This window comes from Corapipo altera, unplaced genomic scaffold (assembly GCF_003945725.1).
Source record: "Corapipo altera isolate COAL_440 unplaced genomic scaffold, ASM394572v1 1, whole genome shotgun sequence".
NCBI lineage: Eukaryota > Metazoa > Chordata > Aves > Passeriformes > Pipridae > Corapipo > Corapipo altera.
Genome location: NW_020884873.1, coordinates 37,615,305 through 37,636,548, shown reverse-complemented (window position 1 = coordinate 37,636,548; position 21,244 = coordinate 37,615,305). Strand labels below are relative to the sequence as shown.

At 37.9% G+C, this 21,244-nt stretch overlaps 1 protein-coding gene across 2 annotated transcripts in view; it reads left to right on the top strand.

Annotated features, from left to right (window-relative positions):
- The window catches only part of TMEM117 (transmembrane protein 117), a 193,006-nt gene that overhangs the window by 150,300 nt on the left and 21,462 nt on the right, over nucleotides 1-21,244 (top strand). For both annotated transcript variants that reach the window (XM_027657618.1, XM_027657628.1), the window contains one exon: nucleotides 3,156-3,315. In XM_027657618.1, the coding sequence (XP_027513419.1) occupies nucleotides 3,156-3,315 (160 nt within the window). The remainder of the gene's footprint in view (nucleotides 1-3,155; nucleotides 3,316-21,244) is intronic.

The following is a 21,244-nucleotide window of genomic DNA, read 5'->3' as shown; positions in this document are numbered from 1 at the left end:
TAACCTCTCATAATGTTCAGTATGCTGGGGAATAGATTTTAAGTGATTGGTCAGCTTGGTCAAAGCTTATAGTACAATAAAGTGTTATGGAAAGGTGCAGAAGGAGAGATGCATTTGGTTTGGACCTTGCCAAGATTTTGAGGACTAAACTAATTTTCTGTTGGCAAATGAGGCCCAGTAGTATGGACTCAGTTTTGCATGAATGACTTAGTTTGACAATTTCAGTCCTGGCAATCAAAGATTATAGAGATACAGTCTAAAAATTATCTGTTTCTTGAGAGGCTTCTGTCAGTAAAAATTCCACTTTTTAAGCTTCCCCTCAGTTCAGTGTGGCACTGAGAGTTTTAGATCATCACTGGCAGTGATAAGCACAGATTTTTGTGGACCTACCTAATAATTTTAACTCTTCAGTATGCAATTAACCTGGACAGTGTTTATTTGCAGACTCTTGAGAAGTATGGACTAGGTTCTAAAATGTGTATTATTGCAATTGCATAGGTGCCCAGGGCACATAATCATTCAATATAACAAGCCAGAATTAGGAGTGAAATATAAAAGTGTATTTCCTTTGTGAAGTAGAGACAGAAGTTGCATTTCCTATCACCTGGAACAGAGAAGAGTCAGTCTTCTCTTGTCTTTCCCCTTACACCCCTTCTGTAATGAGGAGAGGTCCTGCCAGCAATGCTGTGGATAGTTTGATGGCGTAGCTCTTTCTTGGTAATGTGCATTGCAGAATATTGGGCAAACTACATGTTGCCCAAAATGTTGCAGGGTAGCTCACATTGGTTCATCTGATACAAGTTATGTCAAATTAAATGAAGTCCTCATGTTTTTTCCATAATCTCCAGGACACTGTACTTTCACAAGTGAACTGAACTGTAACCCAAATAAACTCAGTTTATAATAAATCCAAAAGCATGTATTGAATATCTTGCTGTGTTCCAGTATCATAGGTCAAAAATACAACTGAGTGCTAATTATGCTGTTTAATGCAACTATTTGAAAGTCTGTTTCCAACCTTTTTTATTGGTCTCACATTTTCTTATTCTATTAGCAGCCCATTTTCTGCTCCCTTCCCTCCCTATTTGACATTTCAGAATGAATAACAAAGCAGTTTTTTTAAGTGCATATGCATTTCCTCAAGGAAATCAGAGCTTGAGCACACACGTTAGTCTTTGCATGCATGCCAATGAAGCATGAATAAAAATATGTCTGCCTTTGCTTGCCTACGTGCCAAAACTTGACCTTCCATTCTTTGAACTCTTGCTCCAAAATGCAAATGCATAATTCAAGAGGACTGAGGCAGAATAGTGTTGAGCATAACTTCTGGGTATATGGTTTCCATAGCAAAATACTCAGATTTGAATTACAGTTCTAAACTGTTCCACAAAAGAAGTCAAGGAAAACCAGGGCAACCAGTGGCCAGGGCAGTATGGCCTGGCCAGCAGACAAGTCCTGAGGACTGTTTTCTTTCTGGAGAATGTCTCAGCAAAACTAAGAACATTAACCTCCATGTGAATTTCAGATATGAAGGTGAAATAAGTAGGAAAAAACCACCTATGTGAGTCTCAAGAAACTATATGCAAGAGAGAGGTACCATCATGAATTGTCTTTCCAAAGTAAACTATTCTGGGTATGTACCAAAGTGTAGCTTGTAGGAAAGTCAGTCAGCTTCAAGTACTGACAGGTGGGATGGTAGCTAAGCAAATATTTTGGAATAACAGGAGTTGACTATTGCTTAGGTCTAATGTGCCTCCCTTTTTTTTTTCTTTGTCCTTTCCCAGATGCTCGTAATACTCTCAAAAGAAAATTGTTATGGTGGCAAACATAGTGTTGCATATAACTGAATTAATTTATTAACAATAAAAATAAATGTTGAAGGTAATGGTGGTAGCAATCAAGTCATTTTTTGTCTCATTATATCCTGAAGAAGCACAGCCCATCGTGACACAGAAGAATGATGTTTAAGAGTCCAAATGGGTACACTATTGCTTATGTGCATATTTGTTTTCCCTTCCTGCACAGACACAGCCAAGGCTGCTGTATAAAAAGAAATGAGTACAGACTGGTAGCCTGTGACCCCTGGTACACAGATTTTTCTTTTCCTCTGCTGAGTACTTGTCCTGTTTGGAAATGTCACGGGACATATTCTTCACTTCGTTTTACAATCCTTGGTAGCTGAAGAAAATGAGACGTTATTGCTGTAGAAAAAAATTCACCCACCCTGCCACAATTATTTACCCATGTGTGTGCATTCAGATGTTGATATGCCCCTATACTAGAAACTATGGGTACTAAGAGAAGCCTTGTTCGCCCTCAAATTACCAGCTAAGTTTTCCTGCTTCCATGGAACCAGGAATTCAATCAGTCGTTGCTGCCAACTCCAAAGGATATCACCAAAGTGCTTATGGAAACAATGTAGAGTTATCTTGCAGGGATAGTTTAGAAAGATATTTTCTTAAATGCTGTGTTCCAGAATTGTATGAATTAGTCAAATTTGTCTTCTGGAATTCTTGTAGCATTTAGATGGAGGCTTTATTACTTTTATAATGCATTCTTTCTCAGACTTCTCAGAAATGTCATAAAATGTGTTGAAAACTTGTACAAAAAGCATCTTAGAAGACACAAAGCAAAATCTTTCTACAGTCCCCAGGATTTTTTTAAAAATTAATTTAGTGCAATTAAAATTTCTTTTATTCAGACATATTTCTGTACAAAAATTAGACTTCAGAGATAGTGTTCTATAGTTCCTACAACTTAGAAAAGATTTTCAAAGGTTCTAATGTCTTTAGTGCCTTAGACAATGTTCTCTCAATTTGTTCATTTGAATTTGGCATAATCATACAAACCTTGGTACTTAATTCGTTTGTATCTTCAGTGAAAAATACGGAATGAAGAACAGCAGTGATATACTCCAGACAAATTTTGCAACATGCTTAGTACTAGCTACTAAATTTCTTTTCACTAAGGGTACTGACTGCTTTCCTAGTTTGAATTAAAAGATTTGTTTGTACACTTAATTTTCTTCAATCTCTTTCCATCAGTGGAAAATCACTGATAAAGCACCAGCTGACCATTAGAAGACAGATAAAATGGAATGATGCATCTTCATTACTATCGTATTCGCTCTGAACTATTTTTTTTCTCCCTTCTAGGACGGTTCTATTTACTCTGACCTCTGTAGTTGTGCTTGTCATCACTACTGACTGGATCAGCTGGGACAAGCTGAATCGTGGATTTCTGCCAAGTGATGAGGTCTCAAGAGCCTTCTTGGCTTCTTTCATCTTGGTGTTTGACCTTCTTATTGTCATGCAGGTACACTCTCCTAATGTTTCATTCCAGCTGCTGAGGCTACCTGGTCACTCTGTTTCATCTGGAGCAAATGGTGTTTAGCTAAGGCTACATGAAAGTAAATAAATGCTTAGTTTGCAATCACTATTAGTAGGGGCATATTATAACATCAGTTTCAGTGACTTGGCAAAAAAGCCGCTGGCCTTTTACTGTGAAAACATTGCTGATTTCTCTTCTTAGACTACCAGGTAAGAACTACATGACTTTCCCAATTAGTAAGTGTTTTCTGCAAAAATTATATCAGGAAAAGAAACATAAGCTGTTTTGTAAATCCAGAGCTTCTCTTAGGAAGAAGAGATAAATTCAACCAAACAAGAAAGAAATACTTCTGTATTTCAAGCTTTTACAATAATGGGCATACCCACATTACAGCAATTCAATAGATGAAAATTTGCTATTAAGCTTCAACTTTCCACTTTTACATGACGATTTCCTTACTTTGATGACAGATTCTTGTACTATCTTCTGCCAGCAGGGTTAACTGGGGATATGATTCCCTGTAGTCTGCCTGATGTCTGCGCCTTTGAATCTAGCTGTTAGGAAAGGAATCTGGGTCACAAGTATGTGGCCAAAAACCTCCTTCATGTGATGCTGTACTCTCCCCTTTACATTTGTCTGTGGTTTGAGCCCTTTGTGAATAATTTACCCAAAGCTCTGTAAAAAATTGGGTCATTTGGACTGAGGCACTGAAGATGAGTATTGAAGGCCCAAATGAATTTTGCTCTTAGTTCTAGATGTGTTAGACTGATGGTCAGCAAAGAATTTGAGAAGAACCAATGTGTCCTTTGTTTCCAATAAATTACTAAGTCTGCTAGCAAAGACCATTTCTTAGACACTTAGTTCTCCTTAATGAGCTATCTATTGCTTGAGCAATTGTCACAGAGGTGACACTGGTGACACTCAGGTTTTATCACTGCTGTACTAGGACTTTAAAGCTGTATAGAGTCCTGTAGTTCAGTTTTGTTTTCTAATGTCCACCAATGGTCAGTGCTCACTGTGGTTCATGGTTAGAACTAGGAGGATAAGAAAGGAAATACTGTTTTTCTGGTAAGATTTCTGGTGCTTTGTTTTCTCTCCCTTTGAATTTCACATTTTGTTTGATGCTTCAAATAGATTCAAGAGAATTTATAATAAATGATTTTACTTTGCAGGACTGTAATGAAAGTGTGAATGAAAATACAGGATGTATCAAGCTATACTGAATTTGATATTGAGTTCAGGGTAGAGAAACAGAGCTGTCTTCATACCAAGTAATTATTAAACCATCCTTTTGACTTTGAAAAATGAAATTCCAACCTTGGAGTTGCTGAATATAGAGAAGAATTGTATGTGAAACAGCTTGTCCTGAGAAGTCATTCATATTTTTACAACACGAAGCAAGAGGGTCTTTTAAATTGCATTTCTAACAGGTATTTGTGTGATAGAATTATTTATTTATTTTAAGTTATTTATGTGGACTATGAAACTGTATTTTATTTGCAGTGCAGTTCTAACATCATTGCATTGCTACTGCAATAAACTCATGTTGAGAGAGCAAAGTATAAAATCACACAGAATCACAGAATGGGTGAAGTTGGAAGGGACCACAGTGGGTCATCTGGTCCAACCTCCCTGCTCAAACAAGGTCATCCTAGAGCACGTGGCACAGGGTTGCTATAGTTCTTGAATACCTCCAGTGAGGAGATCATGATTATTTGACTCAAACATGCTTTAGAATTACATGTCTCTAGAAATTCTTTCTAGGAGTGTTTGTTTCACAGATTTTTTTAGGTTTTTTTTTATTTACCAACCTTTGGGAACAAACTGGAAAAAAAGCAACCAAAAATGAATACTTAGTATTAAGCAATTTTTGTTTGAGGCTGATATTAAGTAAGAACACAGATTACTTCTCATCTGCTTTTTGAGTACAGGCATTTTCTGTCCCTCTGAATGGTAGCATCCAGACTGCAATTGTGACTGTGTTCAGCAAGAACAAGTTTCAAGTTTTGAAGAGAAAACCACTTGAGTTTGGAAAACCATTCTCAAAGCTGGGAAAAATATTCACATAATTGTAAAGGTTGGCTCTACCTTCTTAGTATTATTATAATTTAGTATTTAACTAAGTTCTATGTCAGGCAAAGAAAGAAATAAAGGCCTAAGCAATCTTTACAGTGAAGAGCTGCCTTTTTTTCAATTAAACATAACCCAGGCAGACAGGTAAAGAGGAGAACACGACAGCTGAATCTTATACAGACAGTTATACATGAGTGGTGCTTAAGGCTATGTGCATTTTTTATCTTTGGTTTCCATCCTGCAACAAACTCTGTCTGCCTCCCAGTCCCACTCTCCTTCTAGAGTGCAAAGTCTCTTCTAGTCCAAGCACTCCACTGGATATTCTAGGGATGTATCAGGGAGACAAGCACAGATGAGAAACAGAGTAGAAGGCAGAGACATATGACTGACATGTCAATGTGAAAGTTATAATGACAAAAATATTAAGGCAATCCAAGAAAACTGATCGTGGAGAAGGTTGCAGGATAGCAACAACAACTGTCCAGGACCTCCTGGATAGTGTGGCTGGCTTCTGGCTCCGGCTGTGCTCCTGCTAACCTTGCTGGGACACATCCCTTCACATCTGCCATCCCTAGAATAAAGAAAAGGGACCCTGAGTGCTTGTTTTAGATGGCTGCTGTGTATTCATCTCCATGTGCTTTTAATTGCTCTATCTTTAAAGTCAATGAAGAGATCAAGGTATAGTTGGGGTGCCCATCCCTTAAGTCATAACAGAAAAAGGGTTATAAGGATTGCATAGCTTGAGTACAGAGCTGCAGCCCTGCAAGGATGCTACTCAGCTGTTTCTACACCTGGTAAAAGAGCCAAAGTAGCATTTCTCTGCAAGTATACATTTTTGGACCATGTCTGACTCTGGCAGGCAGGTTGATCTCCACTTCTCCCTCTGCTATCTGGCCATATTTTGAATAGAATTTAAGTTTCACTGGGTCTAGGACGGTGTATCAGAGTTAACACCCATTTTAGGCTGTTTGAGAGGCAACAGAGAAGACTCTATTTCAGTCTTGATTATCAGGACATTATCCAATGTAAATAAAAACACTGATTTTTTTTCTAAGTATAAAAATTGCATATTTAAATATAGAGATTGCATATTTTCTCTTTGAAAAACAACAGATCAAATTCAGTCCAAATGTAGATGAGCATTAGTTAATTTTAAAGGACATATCCTTGCTTATAGTAAGAGAGTAAAAACCCTGCACATTTGTTGTTTTTTTCACAGTATGGAAGTGAGGAAGTCAAGTCATTTTCACAGTGTGTTAAATTATGCTGTCCTCATAATTGAGATGGCAAGATGCCAACATATGTATATTTCTGGCACTCATAGCATTCACTGCTGTACATGGGCCTCATTATATTTTTAGCATTAGTTTCAGACTGAGTGCAAGACCACATATATTAGTGCAGAATATATAGTAGTGCTATTATAATGTAATAGAACTTTTTAATTCACAAAATTCATTCTCTTTCTCAAAGATGTAAAGGAAAAGGTGTTATTTAATGGATTAAATATGAAAAATTGAACTCTAATCCCACATTCCAAATATCTGTATTTGAACAAGTAGACAATAACTGGTGCATTAGTCTATGTACTGCTTTTCATTTATATATTTATGTATGTATACGTGCATTTATTTATTTATTTATTTATTTTAATTTTTATGATACCATGTTCTTAGTGACTTTGCTAATGGATAGGAGATAGTTGTGGCTGGATTATTAAACCTTGTGTGTCCAAGGTACGTGAATCATTTCAACTCGGTAGTGTCTTTTGTGAGTGGTTATAGGTTTCTCCGGATTTGTGAAAGTCCATGGAGTATTTCAGCATCCTGTGGATTTACATGCTATAGCTCACTTGCTGAGCACTTTTAAAGTCCTATGGCATAAATTCTTGTAACTTTTAAGACTTACTGCAGCTTTTTGTCTGGCAGTACAATCAGATACAATGTCTAAGTGGTTTAAAAGCTGCCTGAAAATAGTATTTGTTACCAAAAGTAGAATTTATTCAACAAACTGAAGAAATTCAGTACCTGATGAGTGGAATAGGCAGAAGCCAGGCAGCATTTATGTATCACAGAGATTCTTTGAGAAGGCTCTTGTAAGTGAATCTTTACCCAAAATAGCAAAATAATACCATTCATATCAAATGGGAGTACACTTGTAAATAAAGAGAATAGAATTTTGTCCTTTTAGGTAACTTTAAAGAGATGAAGGTCAAAGAGAGTTCAATAATTAACAATGTTACTTTATGACTAGTGCTGGATCTCTGCATATGTAGATAGAATATCAGCAGGTGGATTTTTTTTAATAATAACCATTTTTCAAATTTTGCTTGAATAGTTAAAGATTGAGTAGAAATATGGTCTTGTTCACACAAAGTGTGCAAAGACTTGATTTTTAGAGTTGTGTCTTTTTTAGAAAATCTGTTTAACTCTGGAAATGTAATTTAATGTTACTATTAACTGGATTTACACTCTAATTTGATAAAATTAATTTACACACATGCAAACAAGAGCAGAATCTTGATTTACACTTCAAACAAAATACACAGGTATAGTAGTTTTCCTTTGACACAGATAAGGAAGAAATGATTTTGTGTTCATAGACAAGCAGGATATACAAAATAATTTGTCATTCCTGTCAAGTAGACTCTCTCATCTGTACATTTGATTCAAGGATGGTATGTAATTTTTTTTTGTTTTCTATCAAGCAACTGCGGTAAGTTGTTGTAAGTAGCTGATGTATAGTTTGTTCCTGAGGAATTTGCCAAACTTTGAATGAAAATGTTCTTCTCCATTCAGCACAAAAACTTCTGAAGATGGGAGCATGTGAATGTCATCATACCTTTGCCAAGCTTTGTAACATTTTGAAAGCAATATAACAAAGGACAAATCAAAACCCATAAGAAATGTCTATGTTTAGCAGATAGCAAATAGCTTTTCCATCATCTCTGACATTCAGAATTTCTGTATGTGAGAAGTTACTATGGGTTTTTAATCATGTACTACTTGTCCTTTCAAGATGTGAACCTAGCCATAAGGGCAGGTGACCAGTGACAGATTTTTCAGATGAGTCAGGTTAGATGAGAATTCACCTTCAGTAAAGCTGATGGCTTATTCAGCTCCATTACTGGTGTCCCCAGCTGTTACCATATGGCAAGGTTGTATAGGGAGGAGCCATATACCCTGGACGACTACTGTCAGACATTATGTGGAGTCTTTCATTTCACACAGAGTACATTGCTCTTCACTAGCAGATTTTAGACATACCTGTCAAACAGCATTACAGAAAGGGATAACCATTTTGAAGACATACTTGTACTCAGCGGATTGTGCAGTGTTTGCCAAGAAATCCTGCTGTGAGGGCTGGCTTTGTGGTGCTGTATCTCCTATGTCCTGCGGATCTCTGAAGGAGAAGGGACAAGTTCAAGTGAGGTAACTTTGGGAGAAACCTTGCTGTAGCAAGTAATAGATTTTTCTTCCAGCAAAGTCTCTTATACTGTAAAGACTTTTCCCTTTTCTTTTGTCCTTTCTACATCCTTATCATTCTATGGAATGTGGAAGTGTTCCTAATTAGCACTGATGTAAAACATTCAAAAATAATCCTGAAATAAAAGTGAATTAAGAGGACCAGAAAGGAACAATCTTGATGTAAAACTTCACTGTATTTGTACTTACTATGAAATTCAAGTGACATACCTGAGTACGTTCCTAAACACTGTTTAACCAACAGAATGATAAAAGTTTCTCATGCCATTACTGGCTCCATGGCATTTCTTTCTAGTGGATCAGATGCAGGTTTTTCTTGCCTATCCTAGACTTGTTCCTTTTCTCAAATCTGACTTCACAGATGCAACTCATGGATTTATATCTGCATTGAATTTCTCAGTCCCGAAGTGCTTTGTTTTATTTCCTTGAAAGTTACTGGTTTGAGTGATATCAAGTCTTTCTCCTTTCAATTTTGAACATAGGACAGTAGCTCTCCTGAGCTCCACTTTCCTCCATCAGACATCTGTTTTCTCTTAACTTTTCTGTATCATCTCTCTGTGACTGATATCAAGGGAGTGGGTTATTTCCTGACTGTCATGTACTGAGAGGAACAAGTTAGTGTGCTCCCAGAAATGGCCAGCTCAGGAATGAGCAGGTGGAAATGGAGACAGAGTAAAATTTCCTTGTCCATCTCCTGACACAGAAGTGAGGCTCTGAGGAACCAGTGCATGGACACTCCACACCTCTTTCATGTTGTTGTTTTCTGAGGACAAGGCAAAGAAAACGGAAATGTACTATACTTATAGATCAGAGAATGAAAGAATGCATTTGTAATCCAGTGCTTTTATTTTGGAGGAAAACACTTTTGAGTTTGATGGAAGTGTACACAGTGTTTATGTAAAAGGATGATGAGGGGGAAAAGTACAGCATTGATATGTATAATTAAAACCCAGATGTTTCTGTTGAAATATTCTCAAAATCCAAGTTCCTTCTGAAAATCCTTGAAACATTCCCTCACCCCCTTGCCAGAACCCACTATAAACTACAGTTTATTTCTTCAAGTCTTTCAGTAACTTTGCTACTAAAATAATTATAACCAAAATAATTTTCTGCTGAGAAAAGGTGGATGTATCTTGTCCCTTATTGCACATTATATACCTTACCTTTTTAATGAGCTGGTTTTTTCTTGCATTATTCTCATTCTGTGCTTGTCTAGTTTGATAATCAACACCATCATTTTATGCTGTGAATTTTTGTCAAACAAGGCATATATGGTATTTTTAAGTACACTTCAGCCTTCATACGGGTTGCAGATGGTTCAATCTTGCTTGGGTGCATTATATTTGTGTCAGGCATTATAAATTCAACTCCAGTGTTTTCTTCAGCTGCTGTAACTTGGTGTATTTGTGCTGACCAGAATCCTCTCATGCCAGTTTATACTGGCTGAGGGCTGAGCCCTTTTTTAACTCTGTCACTTAGTTCCTCATTTGCAGAAAAGGAACAACTGTAGTTCTTTTCTTTCACTAGTTGTGTGAATGTCTGCTTAGACCCCAAAGCGCTCAGAGAAGGAGGCTGTCTGACTTGGTACAGCTTCTAGTATAATCAGGCACCAGTACCAGCTGGAGTGTCTGAGATGACTACACACAAAATGAATTAGCTGAAAAAGCTTCTCATTTGTCACAGTTGTTCCCTTTTACCCTGACAATGAGTATATGCTATATATGTGACACTGAGACCCTTCACTGGCAGTGCAGGTATTTGCCCGACATAATGAAGCGGTTTTCAAAAGCAGACCTAGCATTTTCACATACTGCCCCTTGAAACCAACATATCCAGCCCAAATACACAAAAAAACATGGAATTCTAGGAACAAGAAAATCTGGAAATTGTTTGCAAGTCTTTCACAGGACTATTTTCATTTTTTCACATATTCTGCTATAAACAGTGTATGATAGGCTTTCTTATTGTGGGATGTATGTCTGAGAAGTGTTGTGTTTCTTAAAACTATATTGGAGTGATTTGTGTTGGTATAGCGTAATGGTGACATTCAGATAATTTCAACTCTCCACAGCACTGTTCTGGAATATATTATTTGATTGTAGAAATCTCTTACACGAGTTTCTGTCTAAAAATGAAAAACCTGAGATAAGATTGAACTGGTTTAGTTGCTTTCTGTGTGAGAGAATTGCTTGTATGTGAGTTAAAAAGAAAAAGATAAACCTCAGTTTGCCATAATTAGGCAGAGTGTTGCCTTATGACAAGTTTTATGCCATCCATAGCTTACATTTAGCTACAAGGCATACTGAATTTACAGGACTTAGGGACAGGTTGTACAGGGTGTATAGATCTGCCTATCAACAGTACTGAGTTCAAGTAAGGAGAAGGAGCAAAACCAACTTGTTTGCTCTTAATCAAATCTTTGAGGGGAACTGAAACAAGAATATGCTTGATATTGTTGGTCTAGCTGCGTTATTTCTGCAAAGCTGATTGAATGACAGATGTTTATACCTCCTTGAAAAGTTTGAAGCTTTTTATATGAGACATTAACAAAAACACTTTTATTGCCTTTGACTTTTTCTAATGTGCTAAAAAGCTGCTGCATTTCTTTGTATAACAAAAGGGACATATGTAATCACTGAGTGTCTTGAGATATTGAATATGTTACATGTGTATGCATCTTTTAGAATCAGAATTTATTGAAACCCTCAATAAGTAATTTGTTCTCATATGTATAGAGAAGGGCAAGTATTCCCTAGTGCTTTTAGTGATTTGAAATTACGGTTGCAATGGTTTCTGATTTTGAACTAATATTTAATTACTTAGCTGTATTGTATTTGGCATCATGTCCCTTTGTGGGTCATAGGTGTTATGTAAGTCTGTCCTTAAGTGGAACAAGTTTCTAGTTTCCTACTGTTCAGAAGTTAAGAAGTTTCCCTTTACTGGGAATGTTTACCTGCCTGTCCTGTAATGCTTATTAGGGAAGGAAATTCCCCAGCATAACACTTGCCAGATCTGAGAGACAGATTGGGAACCAGCATTGCCTAACAGTGTAGCAGCAAAGCAGCTAAATCAACATGCCTCTAGAGTCTCCCAAATGGTCTCAGTAGTGCGCTGCACCTGATTTTGGATTGTACTATGTCTCGGCTGGTCCCCAAATAATTAACCTCTTCTCTATCTCTTCCTAGTAGTTAGACAGTATTTGCAATATAATTCTTCATTAAGATTCCTTAGAGCCCTGCCTGAGCCAACAGGTGCTGTAGGCACATCAACACATTGTCACTATGGTTGAAATGGTACAAACAGAGACAAAGGTGATGTTAATCAAACTGGGAAAGAGCTACAGTTTTCACTTCAGTCTCCCCAGCACTTGTTCGATTGCTGCAGTAGCCAGTATAGGTGAAGTTGTCTTGATACTTCTGATGCAAGAATGACACAGTGTCAGGTAGTATGGGATGGTACTGTGTGCCTTCATCTCCCACTTCATTAGCAGGGAGGGCAGCCACAGGCATGGAGGGAGCCACCCGTTATCAACCAGTGCAAGGTGGAGCTGTCAGGGCCTCTGAACTCAGTCACAGCAGGCATGGAATCCATTTCTCCCTGGATGAAGGTAGGTGAATTAAAGAGCTCCTTTCAGGACTGGCTCTGGGGAAGGCAGTACATGTCCTAAGGCAGCCCAGTGCTGGGGCTGGTTTGAAGCACTCATGAGGGCCATAGAGAGAAGCCCAGGCCCCATAGTCATGGCTGCAACTCCATGCCTGGCCACCTCCAGCTCATAGCAGACGTTTGCAAGCAGTCCCTGTCTCTGAAGAAGGATCATGAGTGGAAGCCAGATGGTCCTGCTGTGCAGGGTAGCATGGCAGCGAAGAGAATTGCTTGAAACTGGCTTAATCCCCTGAAGTAGTCTCTCTCCATCCAGTATCACCGTACAGTGCACCAGTGGCACAGAGGGAGGCACAAAGCCAAGGCAGATGCTGGTGTTGGTGCTCCACATGCAGGGAAGTACTTGCATGCTTTCAGTGACCCAAGCATTGCAGAGCTGCTTTTCTGCTGTGGCCAGCCAAATTTGGCTTGCACCTTCAAGAAGGTTTTGTTCTGTCCTGACCAACTCTCTTTCCATCTCTTTCTCAACAACCATAGAAGCCTATGGAGCACTACACTTCTCAGTTCATTCATGGCTTGCACCCCTGCCGGCATTAATTTAGTGATATGGTACTTCAGAAGACTGCACTGTAATTGCTGTAGCTGGTACTGGTCATTTTGGGCTGTGGTTTGATTTTGTCTTTCAGGGGAGACATTGAAGCTCTTCCTTTCGTATAAAACCAGCTTCGATTTCACTCCCTGTCAGTTCTGACTGAGCTCTGCTATAATGTTGTTTCCCATATCAGGTACCACACAAGGAAGTAAATTATGGAAATTTGTGGGTAGGTAATCCGTTTCATCGCCTGTAGATGAAAATGAGAAAACATCTCTTTCTAATGTATCTCACTATGGATTTAAGGATATAATCCTATAATCCTTCTTGGATGACTCTTTACTTTGAGTTTTTCTCAGGTGGTTTTTGAGCTTGACTATATACAATGTGCAACACATATTGGATCTATAATGAAATTTCTTTCCACTTCAGAACTGTGTGCCCAAAGTGGAGAAACAAATAATCCGCAGCAGCAGCACTGATCCCAAGTATAGCACACAATCTATCTAGGAGTAAGTGGGGAAAAAAGAAGTGATTAAGTGATCTGCTTTATCAGACAGCCAGAGTTAGATGAAGCTAAAAGAATTGTTGTCCCATCTCGAGAGCACAAGTGTATTTTTTGATGGCCCTGATTTTACCCGGTTTCTGCAGACTGTGTGTTGGAGAAAGCCGCTAAGAGTGCCCAGACTGTGCCTGCTGACATTTCCGAAGGCAACTGCTTGGTGGTGCCCCAGCCACTTGCAACTGCCACCGCTCAGACAAGAGCTGCAGCGCATTCTCTAAATTGTACTTTTGTCCTGACCTTTAGTTGCAAAGTAGCAGCTACATCTTCTGCATGCATGTTAAATACCCTTGGGTATGTTTCTGGCATCTGGGCCAAACAATTACTGTGCTAGTCTAAATTATACAAAGTCTCACTATTCCTCAAGGTCGCACTGCGAAGATTTTTGTATCTGGACAAAAATCCCTGTTCTAAATACAGGGATGAGAGAAAGAAAAGCATCACAGTGACAAGCCTAATATCAGAAATGAGCAGATGATCATTTAAGCAACACAAATACAGTTACACATAAAAAATGGTGTTAAAAATGAGACAACACTAGTGAGGCTGCAGAGTCATGCATTCAGAAGTTAGGAGATGCCAAAATTCAGTCACCAGTATAAACTTTTCACCCCTATTGGATGTATGCATTATGATAAAATCTGTAATTATCTATCACCTCCGATTTTTCCATAGGACCTCTGTGTCACTTGCTGCACTAGATGAATGGTGTTCACTTAATGAGAAGCTATTCAATATTTTGGTTTACCTTTTCTGTTCAACCTGTGACCCCAGGCCTTACTTACTGCACATGATTGGAACCTTGATATGAAGATGAAATTATTCATTTCCTCATGGACTTTTTTGTGACAGTCATCACTGTACTTCCTAAGGGCTTCTCAAGCATTAATATATTTGTCTTCGCAATAGCCTTCATAATAGGAGTATTATTGTCCATTATTGTCCACATTTTATACTCAGGCACAAAGAAATTAAAGTCAAAGGGCCCCTAATTTGAGATGTCTGAGGATATTATTATGAAAATGTGTATTATTACCCGTCTTTTATCTGAGCAGTTACCTAATTGAGGGAGGAGGGACTAGCATATTATTTCATTAGGAGCAGACACAGCCACATATTTACTTGATGTAATCTTATATATTATTATAGTGACAGCCCTATTTCTCTTGTAGAATTCAAATGGTTTTAAAAGCAGTTTCTTTGCTGATTTTGAATGATGGCTATAACTGTGCCATATATCTAGCTCCATAAAAAAGGTCTAGTTACTTTTTACACTGATCTTAAAAGAGTAGAGTGTAGTCCTATCTAGGTAGTGTTCTGCACTACAGGACTCTTGCTATCCCTATGATATTTTGTCAATTCTTCCTCTTCTTCCCCAGTGGCCATATATTCAGGTCCAGTTCTCATTGAATTCAATACCAGCCTTGGGCACTTGTCATTTGAACTAATCTAAGCTTAAGTGGGATGTGGAGGCAATCACACAGAAAAAAAAAGAAAAAAGGCAAACAAGTTATAACTACTTGCAAATAGTTTAGTTTCAGAAATTCACTTAGTATCTCAGACATGTCATAGCAGAGTTGGTTGAATTCAGTTTCTCCTAGCAACAGTGACCCCTGTAACAAGAGGCAAATTCATAGGAAACAATTAGGGCTTTAGAATTAGGTATAAGGCAGTATAGACTGGAATATTATGTTTCTCAGGAAGGAAATAGAACTGCATGCTTCTTAAATGGTTGCTACAAATTATACAAGAGTTAAGTGAGAGATATTTTCCTTGTATTTTGACTCAGCTTTTAAAGTAAGAAGTTTGTCAGCTGACCGCAGGAAAATTCAGAAGACAACTGGGAATAAAATGAGAGAAGAAAAATTCATTAATGTTTCAGGAAGGAGCAGTTAATTTCTACTACTACTTTCATGAACTTATTTTGAGTTTCTAACAAAAGACTTGGTCATTCTAGATGAATGTTAAGGATTAGTCAAGACTTTGATCAGTCTTTATATTGATCAAGAATACAAGAAGACAGGGAAATGTTACAATGAACATTGTGTCCTCAAGCATCGTGGATCTCCCATGCTGTGTTAATATAGTAGTTTCTAATCTTCTATGGCTCACTTGAGCCATAATTTAAAAAAAAAAATTCTACTCTGTTTGATGTTTTTTGTAGCATAGATCAGGAAAGTCTGTCTTTTGTGGATGTGATTTGCAGTAGAAAGACTATGAAATGGAGCATTCAGAGACCTTTTCAGCATCTGCAAAGTCTAGCAGGGTCTTTGCTAAAGTACATTAGAAATGTTATTTTATTAATAACTAACTTTTGGAATTTTTGCTTGTAGAATCCAATGAAATTGTGTTTTGGGTAGACCAGAACATTTGGTTAACCTCTGCTGATTACCAACCTCAGGCATGCTGATGCAGACCAATAGCCCAGTGGTCTTCAACTTCTGGGTAGTACATTCCTGTAATAATAACCTGTGATGTGGTTCAAAATTGTTTTCCTGCATTATACCTCTCCACCTCTGATTATAGATTCTTTGAAATTGCAGTAATGCTAGTTATAATCTGGTTCGCTCATATTCCTTTCATACTTGCATACTTTGCAGACATGCTTTGTACATGCAAACTGGATAAACGTCAGTAAAAATGCACTGTTTCTGAGGAGACATCAAAGCGATGGTCTATGTTTTCATTTAAAAACATGGCAGAAAGCATATTGTTCTCTGGGCTCTAAGTGCATTTACATAATTAACAGCAGAAGTACATGGCCAAGTCATCACATGGTGGATAGCATTGCTGCAGACCATCATGGCTAGGCTTCGCGAACGAAGATTTGGGAAGGCACTATCCACATTTGCTACAGGCACGCTGGTGGCTTATGAGGCCAATACGTGACAGACATATCCGATTGCAAAAGGCACAGCAGAAAGACTCCTTAGATGGTGTATTCTGCAAGACACGGTTCTTTCTGCGTTGCCTTTTTTCCTCGAGAGTGATCCTGTGTGTGTTCTCAAAGGAGACAGCTGTGTTATAGATAGTGTGTCTCCAGGCCTCCCGATTTGAGGCCAGAGTAGACCAGTTATGGTGATCAATATGGCCAAGGCTGAGATGTTGTTTCAGGGAGTCCTTGTATCTTTTCTTCAGGGCTCCTCTCATGCGGCAGCCAGTGGCAAGTTCACCATAGAGCAGGATCTTAGGGAGGTGGTGGTCCTTCATCCTTGAGACGTGCCCGGCCCATCGCAGCTGCATTCTCAGTAACATGGCCTCAATACTTGTGACAGTAGCTTGCTCTAGTACAGATGTATTGGTCACATAATCTGACCACATCCCTAAATATATTCTGAAGTGCATTTCTCATATACCTAAACTAATATATTCTGAAGTGCATTTCTCATATACCTAAACTACTACATTTAAGTGTGCAATTTTTATCTATTCATTATATTAGTAAATGTAGATTGCCCAAGGCCCTCTGATGTATAATTATGTGTTTGAATGAGCACAGCAACTTCAGTAGCAGCCATTTGTTTTGTAGACATGTTAGGAGAATTATATTTGATGCTTTTTTATCACTGAATGAAAAAAAGATAAAAGTGCTGCTATAAACTGAAACTTGAATTAAGTTATGTGAAATACATAATTCACATAATGACTGTCCCTTTATAAATGTTCATATTAAGTAACCATATCATTTGGGATAATTCCTCCTTGAGGAATGCTGTGAAAGAATAGCTCATTCATTATCTTGACTTTGTGAATTGCTCTAAAAGCAGTTCCTCTGATGAGAAAATTGATTTAGCATCACTTTAAACTATTGAAAATAATGCTGGAATTCGGTATTTTCCTGTCCAGAAAGTTTCAGTAACTGTGTCCACTATATGGCTTTGACCAGTTAAACTGGAACTCCCCTCAAAGCCACACACATCTACCTTTCCTCTGCATGCATATACACATGCAGAACCTTGCTTTAAAACACCACCTGGTCTATTAATCACACTGACAGAGTAATCACTCAGCTGCTGTAATGCAGGTCCCTTGATTCATTGATGGCAATAATTAAAAGGTTTGGAGTTATGCTTGGAATTTTGGAAGCCGTGTATTTATCTGCAGACAGGATACTGCCTCTGTGTACTGTCCTCCTAACAGTGTCTCTGAGAAAAGGCAACATGTCATTTCCCAAAATTTTTGTCAGAAAAGTTCTTAAAATCAAAAATATGACCTTCTGAATTAAATCTATCACTTGTAGATGTTTAGGAGAAAGTTATGGAAGAAAAGACAGTAAAGGAAAAAGCACATAGGTACTATTGTTGGTCGCAAAGGTTACAGAGATGTAAGGTTATGTGAATAGATAAGAGAGCCAAATTTCTGAAGCAAGAGATAGTATAAGAGACCATCTTCCCCTCCAAAATGAGGGCTCATGAGGGACTTAAAGATTTCCTAAAGAGAATTCTCTGTGGATGGAAATTAGCACACTGTCTTCCAAAAGTAGCATTAGCAGCAGACCAAAAGTAAAGACTGAATACAATAATTGCAGGAGGGCATCCTTCAGAAGCATCTGTTATATTGCATAAGCTTCTGCCAAGTGCTGTACATATAGTTTCTCATCTACTCTGAATTTCCAAATTTTTGAGGTTGTCCACCCTGTCTCATTGGTCTTTTTTTTTTTTTAATTGTAATTCAACCTTTCCATGTGATCAGCGTAGTTGCTATATTTAGATTCAAATCTCACTAGGAGAACACTTTAATTCATTGCATACCACCAGCCTCTGATTTTGTCTTTGAGATTCAAAAAGACACCTTAATAACATTCTCTTTTCTTGTAAGGATTTTAAGGGGAAGAGTTTTGAAATTCAGACCAAACTGTTGTGTTTGTCAAGACCAGGGTGAGTTTGTGCGATTAGAACTTCGTTTGCTGTGTTTTTGACAAGTTCTCCCAGGAGGTTTCTAAACATTGAAAACCTTTCAGGATGAAGTTCATGTTTTCTGCATGTGCTTGGCAGAAGCAGATATATTGCTCTAATGTAAAAAGCTGAAATTGCATTTTTCCCTCTCTCATGCTCAGGAAGTGAGCTCTTGCATTGGGGTCAGAAAGCAGGCTGTAGAGAAGAGTTATCTTCCCTAATTTTTATCCACATTGAAGGCTATATTTTTGGGTTATGATTTTATTCATTCTGTAAGGGATGTAATTTACGTATGTATAACATACAGAGAGTACTAGCATAATTTCCTCAAGGGATAAGAAAATGAATGGATTTTTGGATAGGGAAGGGCAGGTTGGAAGGGAACAACTTAAGCAAATAATTTCTGCAACTGTTAAGTAATATACACTCTCTCTAATAAGAGGATATTTCATGTCACTGAACTACAGTGAATGACTGATGTAATGCTGTGTACTGTATGGAAGATACAGTATAATAATGCCAGCAGCACAGTAGTTTTATGTAGCCTTTTATTGTTACTGAAAATAAGGAAACTAGCAGACCTGTACTTACATAGGGAGACTATTGTTTTCTTCTTTTTCTCAATGTACCTTTAGTCGAACAATGTACAATACAATGAAATAAGGGTGTCTTATGACAAAGATCTTATAGCAGTTCATCGCAAATGGATTTTCCTATAATTCTTGTGAGTTGGTAAAGATGAGTGTATTTGGTGTCTGATTTAGTAAACTGATTTGTAATTAATATCTTCTTTTAGAAATTGGGAAACTATTTAATATAGTAAATAATAAAGTTAGAATTTAATATATCTGTAAAAACACACTGCATATCACTTTGAGGCCTTGATCCAGTACTGAGTTCTGTAGTCACCAGAAATCATGTAAGATGATTCTCACACTACTGGTGTGAGAACCTCTCATTTTATCTTTCACAGTCTCTTGTATTAAACTGGGGGTGGCACCTTTGTTTCATATCTCTTTTTCCATATCTAGATGGTTGGTGAAGACCCAGTTGCTGTTCAGCATCTTGGTCTCTTCTTTAAGGCAGAAAGCCCCTTGGGCACCACAAGCTGCTAAGGATGTAGAACTGGCAGTTTTAGTTCTGTTGTAAAACATAGTTTCCTGTGTCCATTGTTCCTGAATTTGGCAACAGTATCTGTTGTTTATCTGTATCTCATGCACCAGTCTGAGTCTGTAGTTCACACCAGCACAGTTAAGAAGGTTCCTTCCTTTTGTTTTCATGGATTTCTACTTTCCTAGAATGTTTCCAGTCCATTTCTGTGAGAAGAGTGGACCATTCCATACAAATTCTGTTGAAGTAGGTAATGGTTTGTACTAAATTTTAATTTCAGGGGACAAAGAGAGATGCTCCGATTTGATGAGGATGCACTTCACCAGAGCAGCTTGGGGAGTGTTCTGCTTTTTAGCCTCTTGATCTGGTGAAAGGGTCAGGGGAAACTGTCTCATATAATTATTAAAATTATAATGATTCGTGCAAAAAGAACAGGTAGATCATGATGACTGAAGGATATTCAGAGGATATTAGACCAGACATTGTTGCCAGTTAGGGCTTTTGAAGAATTCTGCTGTGAGAAAGGACATCTGCTTTGTAGCATATACTGACAAGGTGTGAGTGGCTCATCAGGCTTGTGGAGTGGGACTCAACTGAATCACAGAAAGTGTGATTCAGCTTGAAGCTCAGGACCCCTAAATGTAGGTCACTACAAGGGAGTTCGCTGTATTCTTGTTCCCAGTCTGGTGAATGGCAACCTAATCCACACAATAAATGTTAAAGACTGATTTGGCGGCATTTATAGTGTAAATAAGTGTGAGCAAAATAAATGCCCATATAGCCTGTATCTGTTTCCTCATGTAGTCTACATTGTTGATGAGTTTCCAGATCAGATCAGATTCCAGAATACTGATACACCAACAGAGATGATTTTATTTTTACATGCGTGCTCCTAAGCTTTATGTATTTCCTCAATTGCTACCCAGGTGTGTTTATGTGAACATGATGTATGCATTTCCTACTGCCAGCCCAGCTTATACCAAATAAGCTGCTCTGCTTCTAGAACAGATGTGTCTAATGGTAACACCAGAGCTTTTGGAGATAAAACTGGAGGTAGAGGGTGACCATGGAGATGGGATTCAGGAATGGGATAAGTTGCCTTCAGGAAATAAAATTTTGTTTGCAAACAGTATGCCGCCACTGCTAATCCTGCTAGCAGACTAAAACTCAGGACACAGAAAATTATTTAAACTTCAACTAAAAAATTGAAACAGGAAGCTGGGAAGACCAAGTATATTCCACATTATTCTCGTCCCTGAAACAAAAAATCAAGTGCAGATAGCCATGTTTTGCAAAGTCAGCCTTTCTTCTTTCAATATTTTCTATTTCCTTTATCTTTCCTTGTATTTTAAAACTGGTATGTTAATTAGCACAAGATATGAAGAGGAAAATAATTTTGGAAATAATTATTACATTTTTTTAGGGGAAAGAGAATTTCCACTGACTTGTTTGCAAACCCCACATTTAAGTTCATGAGACACATTTCTCCCTGTGTTCCATATGCATCCAGTATTTTTACTTTATGCAGTCTTCTTAAGCTCTATTCATTTTCTCAGTATCAGTCAAATGCAGCATATAATCATGTTTTTTTCTGCAA